This window comes from Rhinoraja longicauda, chromosome 21 (genome assembly GCF_053455715.1).
Source record: "Rhinoraja longicauda isolate Sanriku21f chromosome 21, sRhiLon1.1, whole genome shotgun sequence".
Classification (NCBI taxonomy): domain Eukaryota; kingdom Metazoa; phylum Chordata; class Chondrichthyes; order Rajiformes; family Arhynchobatidae; genus Rhinoraja; species Rhinoraja longicauda.
In genome coordinates this window covers 28,052-46,495 of record NC_135973.1, presented here as the reverse complement: position 1 = coordinate 46,495, position 18,444 = coordinate 28,052, and the positions used below count along the sequence as shown (strand labels likewise).

General features: G+C 45.8%; 1 protein-coding gene across 1 annotated transcript in view; it reads left to right on the top strand.

Annotated features, from left to right (window-relative positions):
- Positions 1-320: 320 nt before the first annotated feature.
- arl6ip1 (ARL6 interacting reticulophagy regulator 1) overlaps positions 321-18,444 on the top strand; it is a 31,058-nt gene continuing 12,934 nt past the window's right edge. Inside the window, exons 1-2 of the mRNA XM_078417526.1 lie at positions 321-431; positions 16,054-16,187. Coding sequence (XP_078273652.1) covers positions 390-431; positions 16,054-16,187 — 176 coding nt within the window. The 5' untranslated portion in view covers positions 321-389. The remainder of the gene's footprint in view (positions 432-16,053; positions 16,188-18,444) is intronic.

Sequence of the window (18,444 nt, the reverse complement as noted above, 5' to 3'; positions counted from 1 at the left end):
CAGGTGGCCTTAGGGCCGAGTGGCCACCAAGGGCGAGGTGGCCTTAGGGCCGAGTGGCCTCCTGTACCTGTTGCCCAGGTGGCCTTAGGGCCGAGTGGCCGCCCGCACCTGTTATCCAGCCCCCCCCCCCGTTGTCCAGTCTCTGTCACTGTCTGTCCCTGACCAATGATGGCCCTGCGGAAAGGTGCGGACGCAGAGCTGAACCAATCAGAGCCCGAGCTGGCGGATAATTGACCCAATCAGAAAGAGGAAGCTGCCGGTGAAGCCACGTGATGGGCACAGAGTGAGCCAATGGCAAGCCGGGAAATCGCGCAGGCGCAGGATGGGCGAAAGCCGCGCAGGCGCAGTGAGGGGCGGCGGTGACTGCGGCAGACGGGTCGGTGGGGAAGATGGCGAGCGGCGAGGGCGACAATAAAAGCGCCAACCTGTTGGTGAGTCGCAACTCCGCAGCCGCGCTCCGCTCCCCATCAGCTGGACATAGCCGCCCTTGTGATCCGGGCGGGACCGGCGATCACGCGCGCACTTCGTTTAAAGAGGCCGCGCGCGGCTCCAGCTCCAACGATTCCGCTCGCGGAGGCGCGTGAACGCGGGGGGAGGGGAAGGGGAAGGGGAAGCGGGGGGGGGGGGGGGGAGCGGGGAAGCGGGGGGGGGGGGGGAGCGGGGACGCGGGGGGAGGGGAAGCGGTGGGGGAGGGGAAGGGGAAGCGGGGGGGGAGCGGGGAGCGGGGACGCGGGGGGAGGAGCGGGGGAGGGGGGGAGCGGGGGAGGGGGGGAGGGGGGGAGGGGGGGGAAGCGGGGACGCGGGGGGAGGGAGGCAGCGCGGTAACAGCCCCTTCGGCCCATCGGGTCCGCGCCGACCAGCGATTTGCGCACACTAACACTATCCTACACCCACTCGGGACAATTTTTACATTTACCAAGCCAATTAACCTACCATCCTTGGTGGGCGGGGGGGGAGGGGAGGGGAGGGGAGGGTGGGTGGTTAGGGGCGTTGTGGGGCGGGGGGGGTGGGGTGGGTCTGCGCTGCAAGAGTATGGCGACTACATCTGTGGGTGAATCACGTTGCCGCTGGTGCGTCAGCATCAGGAGCCTCGCCCGGAGCCGCAGCCTCTCCCGCGCTCTGTAGATGGGTTTGAGGGCACTGAGTTTTAGAAAGGGTTTTTTCCGCTTGTTGTGTACAAATTGTTTGTTCAATTCTATATATTCCTCAAGACTGGTTTCTTTCATCCCCCCCCCTTTGTACAGTAGAGTTTATTTTAGCCTTCCACCGACAGCTGTGTTCGTTCAGCTGTCTAGGTTCTAATCTGGTAGAGTGATACCACGTGGAAACAGGCCCTTCGGCTCAACTCGCCCACATCGGCCAACATGTCCCAGATACACTAGTCGCACCTGCATGCGTTTGGTCCATCTCCAAGATGTTTTTCGTGTTTTGGTATCTTCCTTGAGAGGGAGAAGGGGAAATCGGAAGTGTCAGTATTACAGTATAACAAAGGGGATTACAGAGGCAGGAGCTGACCCAAATTGACTGGAAGGAGGCCCTAGCAGGGAAGATGGTGGAACAGCAATGGCAGGTATTCCTGGGAATAATGCAGAAGTTGCAGGATCAATTTATCCCAAAGAGGAGGAAAGATTCTAAGGGGACTAAGAGGCACCCGTGGCTGACAAGGGAAGTCAAGGACAGCATAAAAATAAAAGAGAAGTATAACATAGCAGAGAACAGTGGGAAGCCAGAGGATTGGGACTCTTTTAAAGAGCAACAGAAGATAACTAAAAAGGCAATACAATAGACAATAGGTGCAGGAGGAGGCTATTCGGCCCTTCGAGCCAGCACTGCCATTCAATGTGATCATGGCTGATCATTCTCAATCAGTACCCTGTTCCTGCCTTCTCCCCATAACCCCTGACTCCGCTATCCTTAAGAGCTCTATCTAGCTCTCTCTTGAATGCATTCAGAGAATTGGCCTCCACTGCCTTCTGAGGCAGAGAATTCCACAGATTCATAACTCTCTGACTGAATTTTTTTTTCCTCATCTCAGTTCTAAATGGCCTACCCCTTATTCTGGACTCCCCCAACATTGGGAACATGTTTCCTGCCTCTAACGTGTCCAACCCCTTAATAATCTTATACGTCTCGATAAGATCTCCTCTCATCCATCTAAATTCCAGTGTATACAAGCCTAGTCGCTCCAGTCTTTCAACATATGACAGTCCTACCATTCCGGGAATTAACCTAGTAAACCTACGCTGCACGCCCTCAATAGCAAGAATATCCTTCCTCAAATTTGGAGACCAAAACTGCATACAGTACTCCAGGTGCGGTCTCACTAGGGCCCTGTACAACTGCAGAAGGACCTCTTTGCTCCTATTCTCCACGCCTCTTGTTATGAAGGCCAACAAGTTGGCCTCTTGTTATGAAGGCCAACATTCCATTGGCTTTCTTCACTGCCTGCTTGTACCTGCATGCTTCCTTTCAGTGACTGATGCACTAGGACACCCAGATCTCGTTGTACGTCCCCTGTTCCTAACTTGACACCATTCAGATAATATTCTGCCTTCCTATTCTTGCAACCTCATAGCATCTTCCTCACAGTTCACACTACCACCCAGCTTTGTATCATCTGCAAATTTGCTAATGGTACTTTTAATCCCTTCATCCAAGTCATTAATGTATATTGTAAATAGCTGCGGTCCCAGCACCGAGACTTGCGGTACCCCACTAGTTACTGCCTGCCATTCTGAAAGGGGCCCATTTATCCCCACTATTTGCTTTCTGTCTGTCAACCAATTTTCTATCCATGTCAGCACCCTACCTCCAATACCATGTGCTCTAATTTTTCCCACTAATCTCCTATGTGGAACCTTGTCAAAGGCTTTCTGAAAGTCATGGTACACCACATCCACCGGCTCTCCCCTGTCAATTTTCCTAGTTACATCCTCAAAGAATTCCAGAAGATTAGTCAAGCATCAATACGGCGAGAAAAGATGAGGTACGAGGGTAAACTAGCCAATAATATAAAGGAGGATAGTAAAAACCTTTTTAGGTATGTGAAGAGGAAAAAAATAGTCACGGCAAATGTGGGTCCCTTGAAGACAGAAGCAGGGGAATTTATTACGGGGAACAAAGAAATGGCAGACGAGTTGAGCCGGTACTTTGGATCTGGCTTCACTAAGGAGGATACAAACAATCTCCCAGATGTTCTAGTGGCCAGAGATCCTAGGGTGATGGAGGAACTGGAGGAAATCCACATTAGGCAGGAAAAAGTTTTGGGTAGACTGATGGGACTGAAGGCTGATAAATCCCCAGGGCCTGATGGTCTGCATTCCAGGGTACTTAAGGAGATGGCTCTAGAAATTGTGGACGTATTGGTGATCATTTTCCGATGTTCTATAGATTCAGGGTCAGTTCCTGTAGTTTGGAGGGTAGCTAATGTTATCCCACTTTTTAAGAAAGAAGGGAGAGAGAAAACGGGAAATTATAGACCAGTTAGTCTGACATCAGTGGTGGGGAAGATGCTGGAGTCAATTATAAAAGACGAAATTGCGGCGCATTTGGATAGCAGTAACAGGATCGTTCCGCGTCAACATGGATTTACGAAGGGGAAATCATGCTTGACTAATCTATAATTTTTTGAGGATGTAACTAGGAAAATTGACAGGGGAGAGGCAGTGAATGTGGTGTACCTCGACTTTCAGAAAGCCTTCGACAAGGTCCCACATAGGAGATTGGTGGGCAAAATTAGAGCACATGGTATTGGAGGATTATTACATGGATAGAAAATTGGTTGACAGACAGAAAGCAAAGAGTGGGGATAAATGGTTTCCTTTCAGAATGGCAGGCAGTGACTAGTGGAGTACCGCAAGGCTTGGTGCTGGGACCGCAGCTATTTACAATATACATCAATGACTTGGATGAAGGGATTAAAAGTACCATTAGCAAAGCTGGGTGGCAGTGTGAACTGTGAGGAAGATGCAATGAGGTTGCAAGGTGACTTGGACAGATTGTGTGAGTGGGCGGATGCATGGCAGATGCAGTTTAATGTGGATAGGTGTGAGGTTATCCACTTTGGTGATAAGAATAGGAAGGCAGATTATTATCTGAATGGTGTCAAGTTAGGAAAAGGGGACGTGCAATGAGATCTGGGTGTCCTAGTGCATCAGTCACTGAAAGTAAGCATGCAGGTACAGCAGGCAGTGAAGAAAGCCAATGGAATGTTGGCCTTCATAACAAGAGGAGTTGAGTATAGGAGCAAAGAGGTCCTTCTGCAGTTGTACAAGGCCCTAGTGAGACCGCACCTGGAGTACTGTGTGCAGCTTTGGTCTCCAAATTTGAGGAAGGATATTCTTGCTATTGAGGGCGTGCAACGTAGGTTTACTAGGTTAATTCCCGGAATGGCGGGGCTGTCATATGTTGAAAGACTGGAGCAACTAGGCTTGTATACACTGGAATTTAGAAGGATGAGAGGGGATCTTATCGAAACGTATAAGATTATTAAGGGGTTGGACACGTTAGAGGCATGAAACATGGTCCCAATGTTGGGGGAGTCCAGAACCAGGGGCCAAAGTTTAAGAATAAGGGGTAGGCCATTTAGAACGGAGATGAGGAAAAACTTTTTCAGTCTGAGAATTGTGATTCTGTGGACTTCTCTGCCTCAGAAGGCAGTGGAGGCCAATTCTCTGAATGCATTTAAGAGAGAGCTAGATAGAGCTCTTAAGGATAGCGGAGTCAGGGGGTATGGGGAGAAGGCAGGAACGGGGCACTGATTGAGAATGATGAGCCATGATGAAATTGAATGGCAATGCTGGCTCGAAGCGCCGAATGGCCTACTCCTGCACCTATTGTCTATAACTGCAGATGCTGGTACAAATCGAAGGTATCACTAAATGCTGGTGTAACTCAGCAGGTCAGGCAGCATTGAGGAGAGAGGGAATGGGTGATGTTTCGGGTTGAGACCCTTCTTCAGACTGATGTCAGGGGGGGCGGGACAAAGAAAGGATATAGGTGGAGACAGGAAGACACTGGGAGAATTGGGAAGGGGGGGGGGAAGAGAGGAACAGAGGAACTATCTAAAGTTGGAGAAGTCAATGTTCATACCGCTGGGCTGCAAGGTGCCTAAGGGAAATATGAGGTGCTGTTCCTCCAATTTCCGGTGGGCCTCTCTATGGCACTGAAGGAGGCCCATGACAGAAAGGTCAGACTGGGAGGGGGAGTTGAAGTGCTCAGCCACCAGGAGATCAGGTTGGTTAAGGCGGAATGAGCAAAGGTGTTGGGCGAAACGATCGCCGAGCCTGCGTTTGGTCTCGCCGATGTGGAGAAGTTGACATCTCTCCCACTGTCTTCCTGTCTCCACCTATATCCTTTCTTTGTCCAGCCCCCCTGACATCAGTCTGAAGAAGGGTCTCAACCCGAAAAGTCACCCATTCCCTCTCTCCTAGATGCTGCCTGACCTGCTGAGTTACTCCAGCATTTTGTGATATTTTCCTTGCAATAAAGGTGAAGGATATCCAGTCAATATCATCAACCCCTCCACTTCTGCATTGCTTTTAGAAACATAGAAAATAGGTGCAGGAGTAGGCCATTCGGCCCTTCGAGCCTGCACCGCCATTCAATATGATCATGGCTGATCATCCAACTCAGTATCCCGTACCTGCCTTCTCTCCATACCCCCTGATCCCTTTAGCCACAAGGGCCACATCTAACTCCCTCTTAAATATAGCCAATGAACTGGCCTCAACTACCTTCTGTGGCAGAGAATTCCACAGATTCACCACTCTCTGTGAAAAAAAACTTTCTCATCTCGGTCCTAAAAGACTTCCCCCTTATCCTTAAACTGTAACCCCTTGTTCTGGACTTCCCCAACATCGGGAACAATCTTCCTGCATCTAGCCTGTCCAACCCCTTAAGAATTTTGTAAGTTTCTGTAAGATCCCCCCTCAATCTTCTAAATTCCAGCGAGTACAAGCCGAGTCTATCCAGTCTTTCTTCATATGAAAGTCCTGCCATCCCAGGAATCAATCTGGTGAACCTTCTCTGTACTCCCTCTATGGCAAGAATGTCTTTCCTCAGATTAGGAGACCAAAACTGTACGCAATACTCCAGGTGTGGTCTCACCAATGCCCTGTAGAACTGCAGCAGAACCTCCCTGCTCCTATAGTCAAATCCCCTCGCTATGAATGCCAACATACCATTTGCTTTCTTCACTGCCTGCTGCACCTGCATGCCTACTTTCAATGACTGGTGTACCACGACACCCAGGTCTCGTTGCATCTCCCCTTCTCCTAATCGGCCACCATTCAGATAATAGTCTGCTTTCCTGTTCTTGCCACCAAAGTGGATAACCTCACATTTATCCACATTATACTGCATCTGCCATGCATTTGCCCACTCATCTAACTTATCCAAGTCACGTTGCAGCCTCCTAGCCTCCTCACAGCTAACACTGCCCCCCAGCTTCGTGTCATCCGCAAACTTGGAGATGTTGCATTCAATTCCCTCGTCCAAATCATTAATATATATTGTAAATAGCTGGGGTCCCAGCACTGAGCCTTGCGGTACCCCACTAGTCACTGCCTGCCATTCTGAAAAGGACCCGTTTATTCCTACTCTTTGCTTCCTGTCTGCCAGCCAGTTCTCTATCCACATCAATACTGAACCCACAATACCGTGTGCTTTAAGTTTGCATACTAATCTCTTATGTGGGACCTTGTCGAAAGCCTTCTGGAAGTCCAGATATAACACATCCACTGGTTCTCCCTTATCCACTCTACTAGTTACATCCTCGAAAAATTCTATAAGATTCGTCAGACATGATTTACCTTTCATAAATCCATGCTGACTTTGTCCAATGATTTCACCACTTTCCAAATGTGCTGCTATCCCATCTTTAATAACTGACTCTAGCATTTTCCCCACTACCGATGTTAGACTAACTGGTCTGTAATTCCCCGTTTTCTCTCTCCTTCCCTTTTTGAAAAGTGGGGTTACATTAGCTACCCTCCAATCCTCAGGGACTACTACTTTTGCTCTCTCTCCCATTCCTTTCACCTATCCTGATTCTCCCACTTGGGATAATTCACAGTAGCCAAATCCAAAGAAAGTTTGCGAGCCGAATCATCACCGTTCCTTCTCTCCTGAGATGCTGCCTGTCCCGCTGAGTTACTCTAGCTTTTTGTGTATCTTCAAGTAACATCAACAAGCATGTCTGTGTGACATGTAAGAAAACCAGAGCATCCAGTGAAAACAAGTGTTCACATGGGGAGCATGCAAACTCCACATAGAAAGCCCAAGAACCTATTTGGTTTGACACCTAAATTTAGTCCAACCAGGTCTTATCCGTGGTTAGATTCCACAGACGGTGGCTCGCACATACCCGATCAACACATCAACTGGCTTTTCTCTTACAAACATAGAAAACAGGGGCAGGAGGAGGCCATTCGCTCCTTCAAGCCAGCACTGCCATTCATTGTGATCATGGCTGACCATCCACAATTGTGAAAGCTACACAATTGTGTAGCTTTCCTTTTAAACATCCATGCTATTTTTTTTTTGATGATTTCTTTGAATAACTTTGGTATTGAATTTTGCAAGTGTTTTTGTAAATACCCTGGGTCTTAAATGTTCTTCAAAGTACTGTTTGAATGCAAATAGTATTTTACTGAAGTACAAACTTTAGCCAGGGATTTGAGAGAATTTAGCTAGTTTTAATGGTGCAGTGGTATTTTTGTATGTTCACTTGAATAGTTTTGCTTTACAACTTATCTGATTTTTTAAAATAATTACACACTTGAAAATATGGAACTTGTTTGCTGGTGCAGTGAAATGCCAGCTTATCATGTGATCCGATCCAACTTGTACAGGCTTTAATCATAATCATTTATTGAAGTGGAAATGGCATTACTGAAGTAAACTCAAATGTTAAATTGAACTGATACAACAATTTAACAGACAGAACATAGCAATTAGTCGGGACCCTTCTTCAGTCTGAAGAAGAATCCCAACCCTGAACGTCTGTCCATTCACCCCAGAGCTGTTGCCTGATTCACTGAGTTCCTCTAGTATTGTGCTTTGATGGCAGTTGGTAATGAATTCCAGCAGTGGAGGAGCAGACTTTGATTATTGAAGGATGGCGAATCTATTTTTCAAAAAAAACAATGAGAGTGTTCTACTGGAAGATAAAAGACAATTTATACCAAATTGGGAGATTGTTAAGCAACCTTTTGAGGTAACACTTGGTACCGCAGACAGTGAAGATGGATATCGAGAATTACAGCAGAGCCACGACAAATGGACCTTAATTGAGATGTGAGATGTTGCATTTTGGGAAGAAGATCCAGGACTATCAGTGGATGTTAATAATAATAATAATAATGTATTTTATTTATATAGCGCTTTTCATATACTCAAAGACGCTTTACAGAGATTTAGAGAACATAGGGAAATGAATAAATAGATAAATAAGTAAATAAATAAACGAACAGAGAAAGGAGACAGAAGGTGAGGTGACCTTCAGTGGTTGAAGGCAGTACTGAACAGGTGAGACTTCAGCGATGTTTTGAATGTGGTGAGTGTGGAGGAGTCTCTAACGTTTTGGGGTAGTGAGTTCCATAGGGTGGGAGCAGCGATGGAGAAAGCCCTGTCCCCCCAGGATCTGAGTTTGGTCCGGATGTGGGGGGATAGGAGATTGGCAGCAGCAGAGCGGAGGGTGCAGGTGGGAGTGTGCCTGTGGAGGAGGTCGGTCAGGTTAGCCCCTGGGATTGTCGTAAAGCAAAGGGATTGAGTACAAATACATACTTTGCCGATAGGCATCACAGTAGATAGAGTGGTAAAGTAGGTTTTTGGCATGCTGGCCATCATCAGTCAGGGATTTGAATATAGATGTTAGGACTTTATCGTACAGTTGTGCAAAGCGTTAGTGAGACCCCACTTGGAGTATTGTGTTCAGACCTGTGTCGCCCTGTTTAGTTTAGATACAGCATGAAAACAGGCCCTTTGGCACACCGAGTCCACATCAGGGGAATATTTACAGAGGCCAGTTAACCTCCAAACTCGCATTTCTTTGGGATGTGGGTTACAGGGAGCACTGTGGTCAGGATAGAACATGGGATCTCTGGCACTTTTTCCCTGGGTAGAGGAATCAAGAACTAGAGAACATAAGTTTGAAGTGAGAGGGAAAAAATATATAGGAACCTGAGGGACAACCTTTTCTACACAGTGTGTGGTGGGGAAATGTGTGATGAGCTGCCAGAGGAAGTAGTTGCAGCAAGAACAATAACATTTCACGGGTTTATAGTGCCCTCCATAATGTTTGGGACAAAGACCCATCATTTACTTATTTGCCTCTGTACTCTACAATTTGAGATTTGTAATAGAAAAAAATCACATGTGGTTAAAGTGCACAGTGCGAGATTTTATTAAAGGCCATTTTTATACATTTTGGTTTCACCTGGGGGCAACGACGGTGCCCGGGCCTCTGGCAAGGAGTCCGGCCCTGTTGCTCAGAAGGGTAGGGAAAGGAAGAGGAGAGCGGTAGTAATAGGGGACTCTATAGTGAGGGGGTCAGATAGGCGTTTCTGTGGACGCAGTCGGGAGACCCGGATGGTGGTTTGCCTCCCTGGTGCCGGTGTCCGGGATGTGTCTGAGCGTGTCCAGGATATCCTGAAAGGGGAGGGAGAGGAGCCAGAGGTCGTGGTACATATAGGTACCAACAATATAGGTAGGATAAGGGAAGAGGTCCTGAAAGGAGAATTTAGGGGGCTAGGAAGAGAGTTAAAAAAAAAGGACTTCCAAAGTAATAATCTCAGGCTTACTGCCTGTGCCACGCGATAGTGAGAATAGGAATGGAGTGAGGTGGAGGATAAATACGTGGCTGAGGAACTGGTGCAGGGAGCAGGGTTTCAAGTTTCTGGATCATTGGGACCTCTTCTGGGGGAAGTATGACCTGTACAAAAAGGACGGGTTGCATCTGAACCCGAGGGGAACCAATATCCTGGCGGGGAGATTTGCTAAAATAACTGCGGAGACTTTAAACTAGTACGGTTGGGGGGAGGGACTCAAACACAGATAGCTAATAGGCAGTGTGTGAGGCAGGAGGCAGAAACGTGGCGGCGCCTAACGGCAGCGGCTGACTAGCAGTCTGTCCGTCTTTTTTTTGTTGTGTGTCGCTGTTGGGATGGTTTTTATATATATTTTTTTGGTTGTGTATGTGTGGGAGGGGGTGGTGGTGTGGGGGGGGGGGGACTTTTCTCTTCCTCACGGCGCGGGGTGCGGCTCGGCTGCGGGGCCTAACATCGCCCGCTGCGGCTCGGCCGCTGGACTTTACATCCCGGTGCGGCTTGGCCGCTGGACTTTACATCACCCGGTGTGGCTTGGCCGCTGGACTTTACATCCCGGTGCGGCTTGGCCGCTGGACTTTACATCCTGGTGCGGCTTGGCCGCTGGACTTTACATCCCGGTGCGGCTTGGCCGCTGGACTTTACATCCCGGTGCGGCTTGGCCGCTGGACTTTACATCCCGGTGCGGCTTGGCCGCTGGACTTAACAGTGCCCGGTGCAGCTCGGCTGCGGGGCTTAACATCGCCCGGTGCAGCTCGGCTGCGGGGCTTAACATCGCCCGGTGCAGCTCGGCTGCGGGGCTTTTCATCGCTGGTGCGGCTCGACTGCGGACTTGACATCGCCCGGTGCGGCTTGACCACGGGACTTAGCTGCGCAAGGCTTGGTCGCGGGCCTTTCATCGCCCGGTTCGGCCGCGGGACGTTTCAGCGCCCGGTGCGGGGACTGTGCGGGTCGGTCAGGGGCGACCTGTCTGTCCGTGGGCGTGGGGAAGAGAGTGGAAGTTTTGTTGCCTCCATCACAGTGAGGGGGTGTTTGGAGTCACTGTGATGGACGTTTGTGTTGGGGTTATGTGTCTTGTGTTCTTTTTTTTTCTATGACTGCTATGTAGTTTCGTTCGGTACTTCGGTACCGAACGACAAATAAAGCTCTGTTATACCTGTTATGTTATAAAAGGGAAACACTCAGACCCAATATGTAGGAGAGAAAGAAGGGAAAAGAAATAAACTGAGAATAAGAAATGATGGGTCCCTTAAATGTGTATATTTTAATGCTAGGAGCATTGTAAGAAAGGTGGATGAGCTTAGAGCCTGGATTGACATCTGGAAGTATGATGTTGTGGCGATCAGTGAAACATGGTTGCAGGAGGGTTGCGATTGGCAATTAAATATTCCAGGATTTCATTGTTTCAGATGTGATAGAATCGGAGGGGCAAGAGGTGGGGGTGTTGCATTGCTTGTCAGGGAGGATATCACAGCAGTGCTTTGGCAGGACAGACTAGAAGGCTCGATTAGGGAGGCTGTTTGGGTGGAACTCAGAAATGAGAAAGGTTTAGCAACACTTATAGGGGTGTATTATAGACCGCCAAATAGGGAACGAGAATTGGAAGAGCAAATATGTCAGGAGATAGCAGATATCAGTAGTAAGCACAGAGTGGTGATTGTGGGTGATTTCAATTTTCCGTATATAGACTGGGAATCACATTCTGTTAAAGGGCTGGATGGTTTGGAGTTTGTAAAATGTGTGCAGGATAGTTTTTTGCAGCAATACGTAGAGGTGCCTACCAGAGAAGGGGCAGTGTTGGACCTCCTGTTAGGAAATGAGATGGGTCAGGTGACGGAGGTATGTGTTGAGGAGCACTTTGGGTCTAGTGATCACAATGCCATTAGTTTCAATATCTATGGAGAAGGTCAAATCTGGACCAAGGGTTGAGATTTTGGATTGGAGAAAGGCTAATTTTGAGGAGATGAGAAAGGATTTAAAAGGAGTGAAATGGAAATTTTTGTTTTATGAAAAGGATATAATAGAGAAATGGAGGATATTTAAAGGTGAAATTTTGAGAGTACAGAGTCTTTATGTCCCTGTTCGGTGGAAAGGAAAGAATAATAATTTGAAAGAGCCGTGGTTTTCCAGGGAAATTGGACACGGTTCGGAAAAAGAGGGAGATATACAATAAATATAAGCGGCAGGGAGTAAATGAGGTTCTTGAGGAATATAAAGAATGTAAAAGGAATCTAAGAAGGAAATTAGAAAAGCGAAAAAAAGATATGAGGCTGCTTTGGCAAGTAATGTAAAAGTAAACCCCAAGGGGTTCTACAGATATGTCAATAGCAAAAGGATAGTGAGGGATAAAATTGGTCCATTAGAGAGTCAGAGTGGACAGCTATGTGCTGAGCCGGAAGAAATGGTGGAGATATTAAACAATTTCTTTTCTTCGGTATTTACCGAGGAGAAGGATATTGAATTATGTGAGGTAAGCGAAACAAGTAGAGTAGTGATGGAAATTAGGAGGATTAAAGAAGAGGAGGTACGGACACTTTTGAAAAATATAAAAGTGGATAAGTCTCCAGGTCCTGATAGGATATTCCCTAGGACATTGAGGGAAGTTAGTGCAGAAATAGCAGGGGCTATGACGGAAATATTTCAAACGTCATTAGAAACGGGGATGGTGCCGGAAGATTGGCGCATTGCGCATGTTGTGCCTTTGTTTAAAAAAGGTTCTAAAAGTAAACCTAGCAATTATAGACCTATTAGTTTGACGTCTGTGGTGGGAAAATTAATGGAAAAGATACTTAGGGACAATATATATAATTATTTGGATAATCAAGGCCTGATTAGAAACAGTCAACATGGATTTGTGCCTGGAAGGTCATGTTTGACTAATCTTCTTGAATTTTTTGAAGAGGTTACCAGGGAAATTGATAAGGGCAAGGCTGTGGATGTTGTATATGGACTTCAGTAAGGCATTTGACAAGGTTCCACATGGAAGGTTGATTAAGAAGGTTAAATCGTTGGGTATTAATAGTGAGGTTGCAAGATGGATTCAACAATGGCTGAATGGGAGATACCAGAGGGTAACGGTTGACAATTGTATGTCAGGTTGGAGGCCAGTGTCTAGTGGAGTACCCCAAGGATCTGTGTTGGGTCCACTGTTGTTTGTCATTTACATTAATGATCTGGATGATGGTGTGGCAAATTGGATTAGTAAATATGCAGATGATACTAAGATAGGTGGAGTAGTTGATAGTGAGGTAGATTTTCAAAGTTTACAGAGAGACTTGGGCCTTTTGGAAGGGTGGGCTGAAAGATGGCAGATGGAGTTTAATGCTGATAAGTGTGAGGTGCTGCATTTTGGTAGGACAAATCAAAATAGGACGTACAGGGTAAATGGTAGGGAATTGAGGAATGCAGTGGAACAGAGGGATCTGGGAATAACTGTGCATTGTTCCCTGAAGGTGGAATCTCATGTGGATAGGGTGGTGAAGAAGGCGTTTGGTATGCTTGCCTTTATAAATCAGCATCGAGTATAGAAGTTGGGATGTAATGTTAAAATTGTACAGGGCATTGGTGAGGCCGAATCTGGAGTATGGTGTGCAGTTCTGGTCGCCAAATTATAGGAAGGATGTCGACAAAATGGAGAGGGTACAGAGGAGATTTACTAGAATGTTGCCTGGGTTTCAGCACTTAGGCTACAGAGAGAGGTTGAACAGGTTGGGTCTTTATTCTTTGGAGCGTAGAAGGTTGAGGGGGGACTTGATAGAGGTTTTTTAAATTTTGAGAGGGACGGACAGAGTTGACGTGGGTAGGCTTTTCCCTTTGAGAGTGGGGAAGATTCCAACAAGGGGACATAGCTTCAGAATTGAGGGACAAAGGTTTAGGGGTAACATGAGGGGGAACTTCTTTACTCAGAGGGTTGTGGCTGTATGGAATGGGCTTCCGGTGGAAGTGGTGGAGGCTGGCTCGATTTTATTATTTAAGAGTAAATTGGATAGGTATATGGATAGGGGATTAGAGGGTTATGGTCTGAGTGCAGGTAGATGAGACTAGGTCAGGGAGAATGGTCGGCGTGGACTGGTAGGGCCGGACAGGCCTGTTTCCATGCTGTAGTTGTTATATGTTATATATGTTACCATGTAGAAATGACAGCTGTGTTTGTACATCGTTCCCCATTTCAGGGCACCGTAATGTTTGGGACACATGGCTTCACAGGCATTTGTAATTGCTCAGGTGTGTTTAATTGCCCCTTAATGCAGGTTTAAGGGAGCTCAGCACCATCTTCCCTCCAGACTTTCCATCACCTTTGGAAATTTTTATTGCTGTTTATCAACATGACTACCAAAGTTGTGCCAATGAAAGTCAAAGAAGCCATTATGAGACTGAGAAACAAGAATAAAACTGTTAGAGACATCAGCCAACCCTTAGGTGTACCAAAATCAAACTGTTTGGAATATCATTAAGAAGAAAGAGAGCACTGGTGAGCTTACTAATCGTAAAGGGACTGGCAGGCCAAGGAAGACCTCCACGGCTGATGACAGAAGAATTCTCTCTGTAATAAAGAAAAATCCCCAAACACCTGTCCGACAGATCAGAAACACAGGAGTCAGGTGTGGATTTGTCAATGACCACTGTCCGCAGAAGACTTCATGAACAGAAATACTGAGGCTACACTGGAAGATGCAAACCGTTGGTTAGCCGCAAAAATAGGATGGCCAGGTTACAGTTTGCCATGAAGTACTTAAAAGAGCAACCACAGTTCTGGAAAAGGGTCTTGTGGACAGATGAGATGAAAATTTACTTATATCAGAGTGATGGCAAGAGCGAAGTATGGAGGAGAGGAGGAACTAACCAAGATCCAAAGCGTACCACCTCATCTGTGAAACACGATGGTGGGGGTGTTATGGCCTGGGCATGTGTGGCTGCTGAAGTTACTGGTTCATTTATCTTCATTGATGATGTAACTGCTGATGGTAGGAGCATAATGAATACTGAAGGGTATAGACACATCCTATCTGCTCAAGTTCAAACAAATGCCTCAAAATTCATTGGCCGGCGGTTCATTCTGCAGCAAACATACAAACTGCTAAAGCAACAAAGGAGTTTTTCAAAGCTAAAAAATGGTCAATTCCTGTGTGGCCAAGTCAATCACCCGATGTGAACCTAATTGAGCATGTATTTTATATGCTGAAGAGAAAACTGAAGGGGACTAGCCCCTAAAACAAGCATTGCAGCTAAAGATGGCTGCAATACAGGCCTAAGAGAGCATCACCAGAGAAGACACCCAGCAACTGGTGATGTCCATGAATCGCAGACTTCAAGCAGTCAGTCAATGCAAATGAAATGCAACAAAATACTAAACATGACTACTTTCATTTACATTACATTGCTGTGTCCCAAACATTATGGTGCCCTGAAATGGGGGGACTATGTATAAACACGGCTGTAATTTCGACATGGTGAAACCAAAATGTATAAAAATGGCCTTTATTAAAATCTGACAATGTGCACTTTAACCGCATGTGATTTTTTTTTCTATTACAAATCAAATTGTGGAGCACAGATGCAAATAAATAAATGATGGGTCCTTGTCCCAAACATTATGGAGGGCACTGTATGCTGTTTATCAGCAGCTCTGTGAATGGTTGTCCAAAGTTTGATGTCTGCATACACATGGCATCAGACATGTTGAATGCAGTTCCACAGGCACAGGTATCCTCCAGTATATCACCCGTATGTCCTTGGTTAATATTGCATATTTAACATTGATCCTGATAGTTTCTGGTTAGTAATATCTAATTTGACGTGCCTACAAGTTCAGCTCATTCTTTGCTACAAATCATTGGAGTTCAGTTAATGCCCCAATCGTTAACAAGCCATTATGCATGTTGACTGGTGAATTAAGAGAACTGGCTTCATTCATGGTTCAATCTGTCAATTGGATGTTCGGTGTTTAATGCCCAATTGAAAAAAAACGGGTGTCTTAAAAGGTAGCTGAAATACTTATCAAAATTGTACAACAGATTAGTCGTGTTTCTAATATATCAACAATTATTTCCTGCGGATTTCATTTTACAGCATATTTTAAGATGATGAGCAAGTAATTTAAGATAAGTTGTACACATTATTTTAATATTACCTAATGTGTTTTACCAAATCGCTTTCTTTTGCTGCTTATTTACCCCTTATTCCCAACAGTGAGAAATTATCTGCAAATTTGTTTACAATTTTGCAGGCTGCAGAAACTGCCCAGCTTGAAGAACATTTGGAGGGTTGGGGCGAAGTCATGCTTGCTGCAGATCGTGTGTTGCGCTGGGAGAAACCCTGGTTTCCTGCTGTAATGATACTTGCTGTGTCAATCATGTTTTTGTAAGTATTAAAGAATGTATAGAAACCTATGGTGCAAAAGGAGAATCTTTTGTTTGTCATGTCTATACAGTAGTCAATTTAGAACCACTTGAGCAAATCCTTAGTTCGTCTATAGCTTTGTCAGTTACAGTAGTTCATGTGCTCATCCAAACAGTTTCTAATGCTTACTTTCTGCCACCACCATCATTTCAGACAGCTAGTTCCTTGCTGCTCTGAATGAAAAATGTTTCCCCGTAACAAAGCAATCCCACAATTACTTTATATCTGTGTCTGTTGGTTACTGAGACTTTTACTGAAGGAAATGAGATGTCTGTTCATCCTGTCTGATCTTCATAATTTCATATCCTGATTATGTTTTTACTTTCCTCCATTAGCAATATAGGTAGTGAACCCCTCTTTTTAAGGGAGAGAAAAAAGTGCCCTTATAATTATACAGTAAGATTTCAGAATGCTCACAACAATAAATCTATTATAACATAAGAATGAGAAAACATGTGACCTAATTGTCATTAAAGAAACATAGGGTGACCAAAGCTGTGGGTAGTTCTTTTAGAGTCATACAGTGATACAGTGTGCAAACAGGCCCAACTTGCCCACACCGGCCAACATGTCCTAGCTACACTATTCCCACCTGCCTTCGATTGGTTCGTATCCCTCAAAACCTGTCCTATCCATGTACTTGTCCAACTGTTTCTTAAACATCGGGATAGTAGCTGCCTCAACTACCTCCTCTGGCAGCTTGTTCCATACACCCACGTGTGAAAAACATACCCCTCGCATTCCTATTAAATCTTTTCCCCTTCACTTTAAACCTATGTCCTCCGGTCCACAATTCACCTACTCTGGGCAAGAGGATCTACATCTACCCGTTCTATTCTTTTATTCACAAAATGCTGGAGTAACTCAGCAGGTCAGGCAGCATCTCAGGAGAAAAGGAATGGGTGACGTTTCGGGTCGAGACCCTTCTTCAGACTTCTCCTGAGATGCTGCCTGACCTGCTGAGTTACTCCAGCATTTTGTGAATAAATACCTTCGATTTGTACCAGCATCTGCAGTTATTTTCTTACATGTTCTATTCCTTTAATTATTTTATACGCCTCTATAAGATTACCCCTCATCCTTCTGCACTCCAAAGAATAAAGTTCCAGCGTACTCAACCTCTCCCTATAGCTGAGACCCTCTAGTCCTGCATCCTCGTAAATCTTCTCTGTACCCTTTCCAGCTTGATAACATCTTTGCGGACTCACCAATGTCTTATACAACTGCAACATGATCTCCCGATAAGGTCTGTTATATGACTGATTCTATGTATTTTCTAGACTTTCGAACCACATTCATGTCCACCAGTCATATGAAACGTAATGTAGAGATTTTAGACTTGAAGATAAAAATAGCTGTTAAGACTTCTGATATTGAAGTCAGCATGGATGTGAAGTTGTAATACAAACTGTACTTCAGAAGCCTTGCTGTATGTCATTTTACTACTTTTTTAAGCCTTATGGGATCGTTGTTGATTATTTTAAACTTTTTTAAATCTGGGCTTTGTCTTTGACAATATATCGATGTGATTTGCAGTGTAGAAGGACCTTTTGCCACCTGTGGGTGGATTTGCACCATTGGACGCATTTTCTTTCTCTAAAAATGGAAATGCTGCCACATTTGTGTTATGCTGCGAGCATAGAAACATAGAAACATAGAAAATAGGTGCAGGAGTAGGCCATTCGGCCCTTCGAGCCTGCACCGCCATTCAATATGATCATGGCTGATCATTCAGCTCAGTAGCCTGTACCTGCTTTCTCTCCATACCCCCTGATCCCTTTAGCAAAAAGGGCCACATCTAACTCCCTCTTAAATATAGCCAATGAACTGGCCTCAACTACCTTCTGTGGCAGAGAATTCCACAGACTCACCACTCTCTGTGTGAAGAAATGTTTTCTCATCTCAGTCCTAAAAGACTACCCCCTTATCCTTAAGCTGTGACCCCTGGTTCTGGACTCCCCCAACATCGGGAACAATCTTCCCGCATCTAGCCTCTCCAACCCCTTAAGAATTTTAAATGTCTCTATAAGATCCCCCCTCAGTCTTCTAAATTCCAGCGAGTACAAGCCCAGTCTATCTAGTCTTTCCTCATATGTAAGTCCCGCCATCCCAGGGATCAATCTGGTGAACCTTCTCTGTACTCCCTCTAAGGCAAGAACGTCTTTCCTCAGGTTAGGAGACCAAAACTGCACACAATACTCCAGGTGCGGTCTCACCA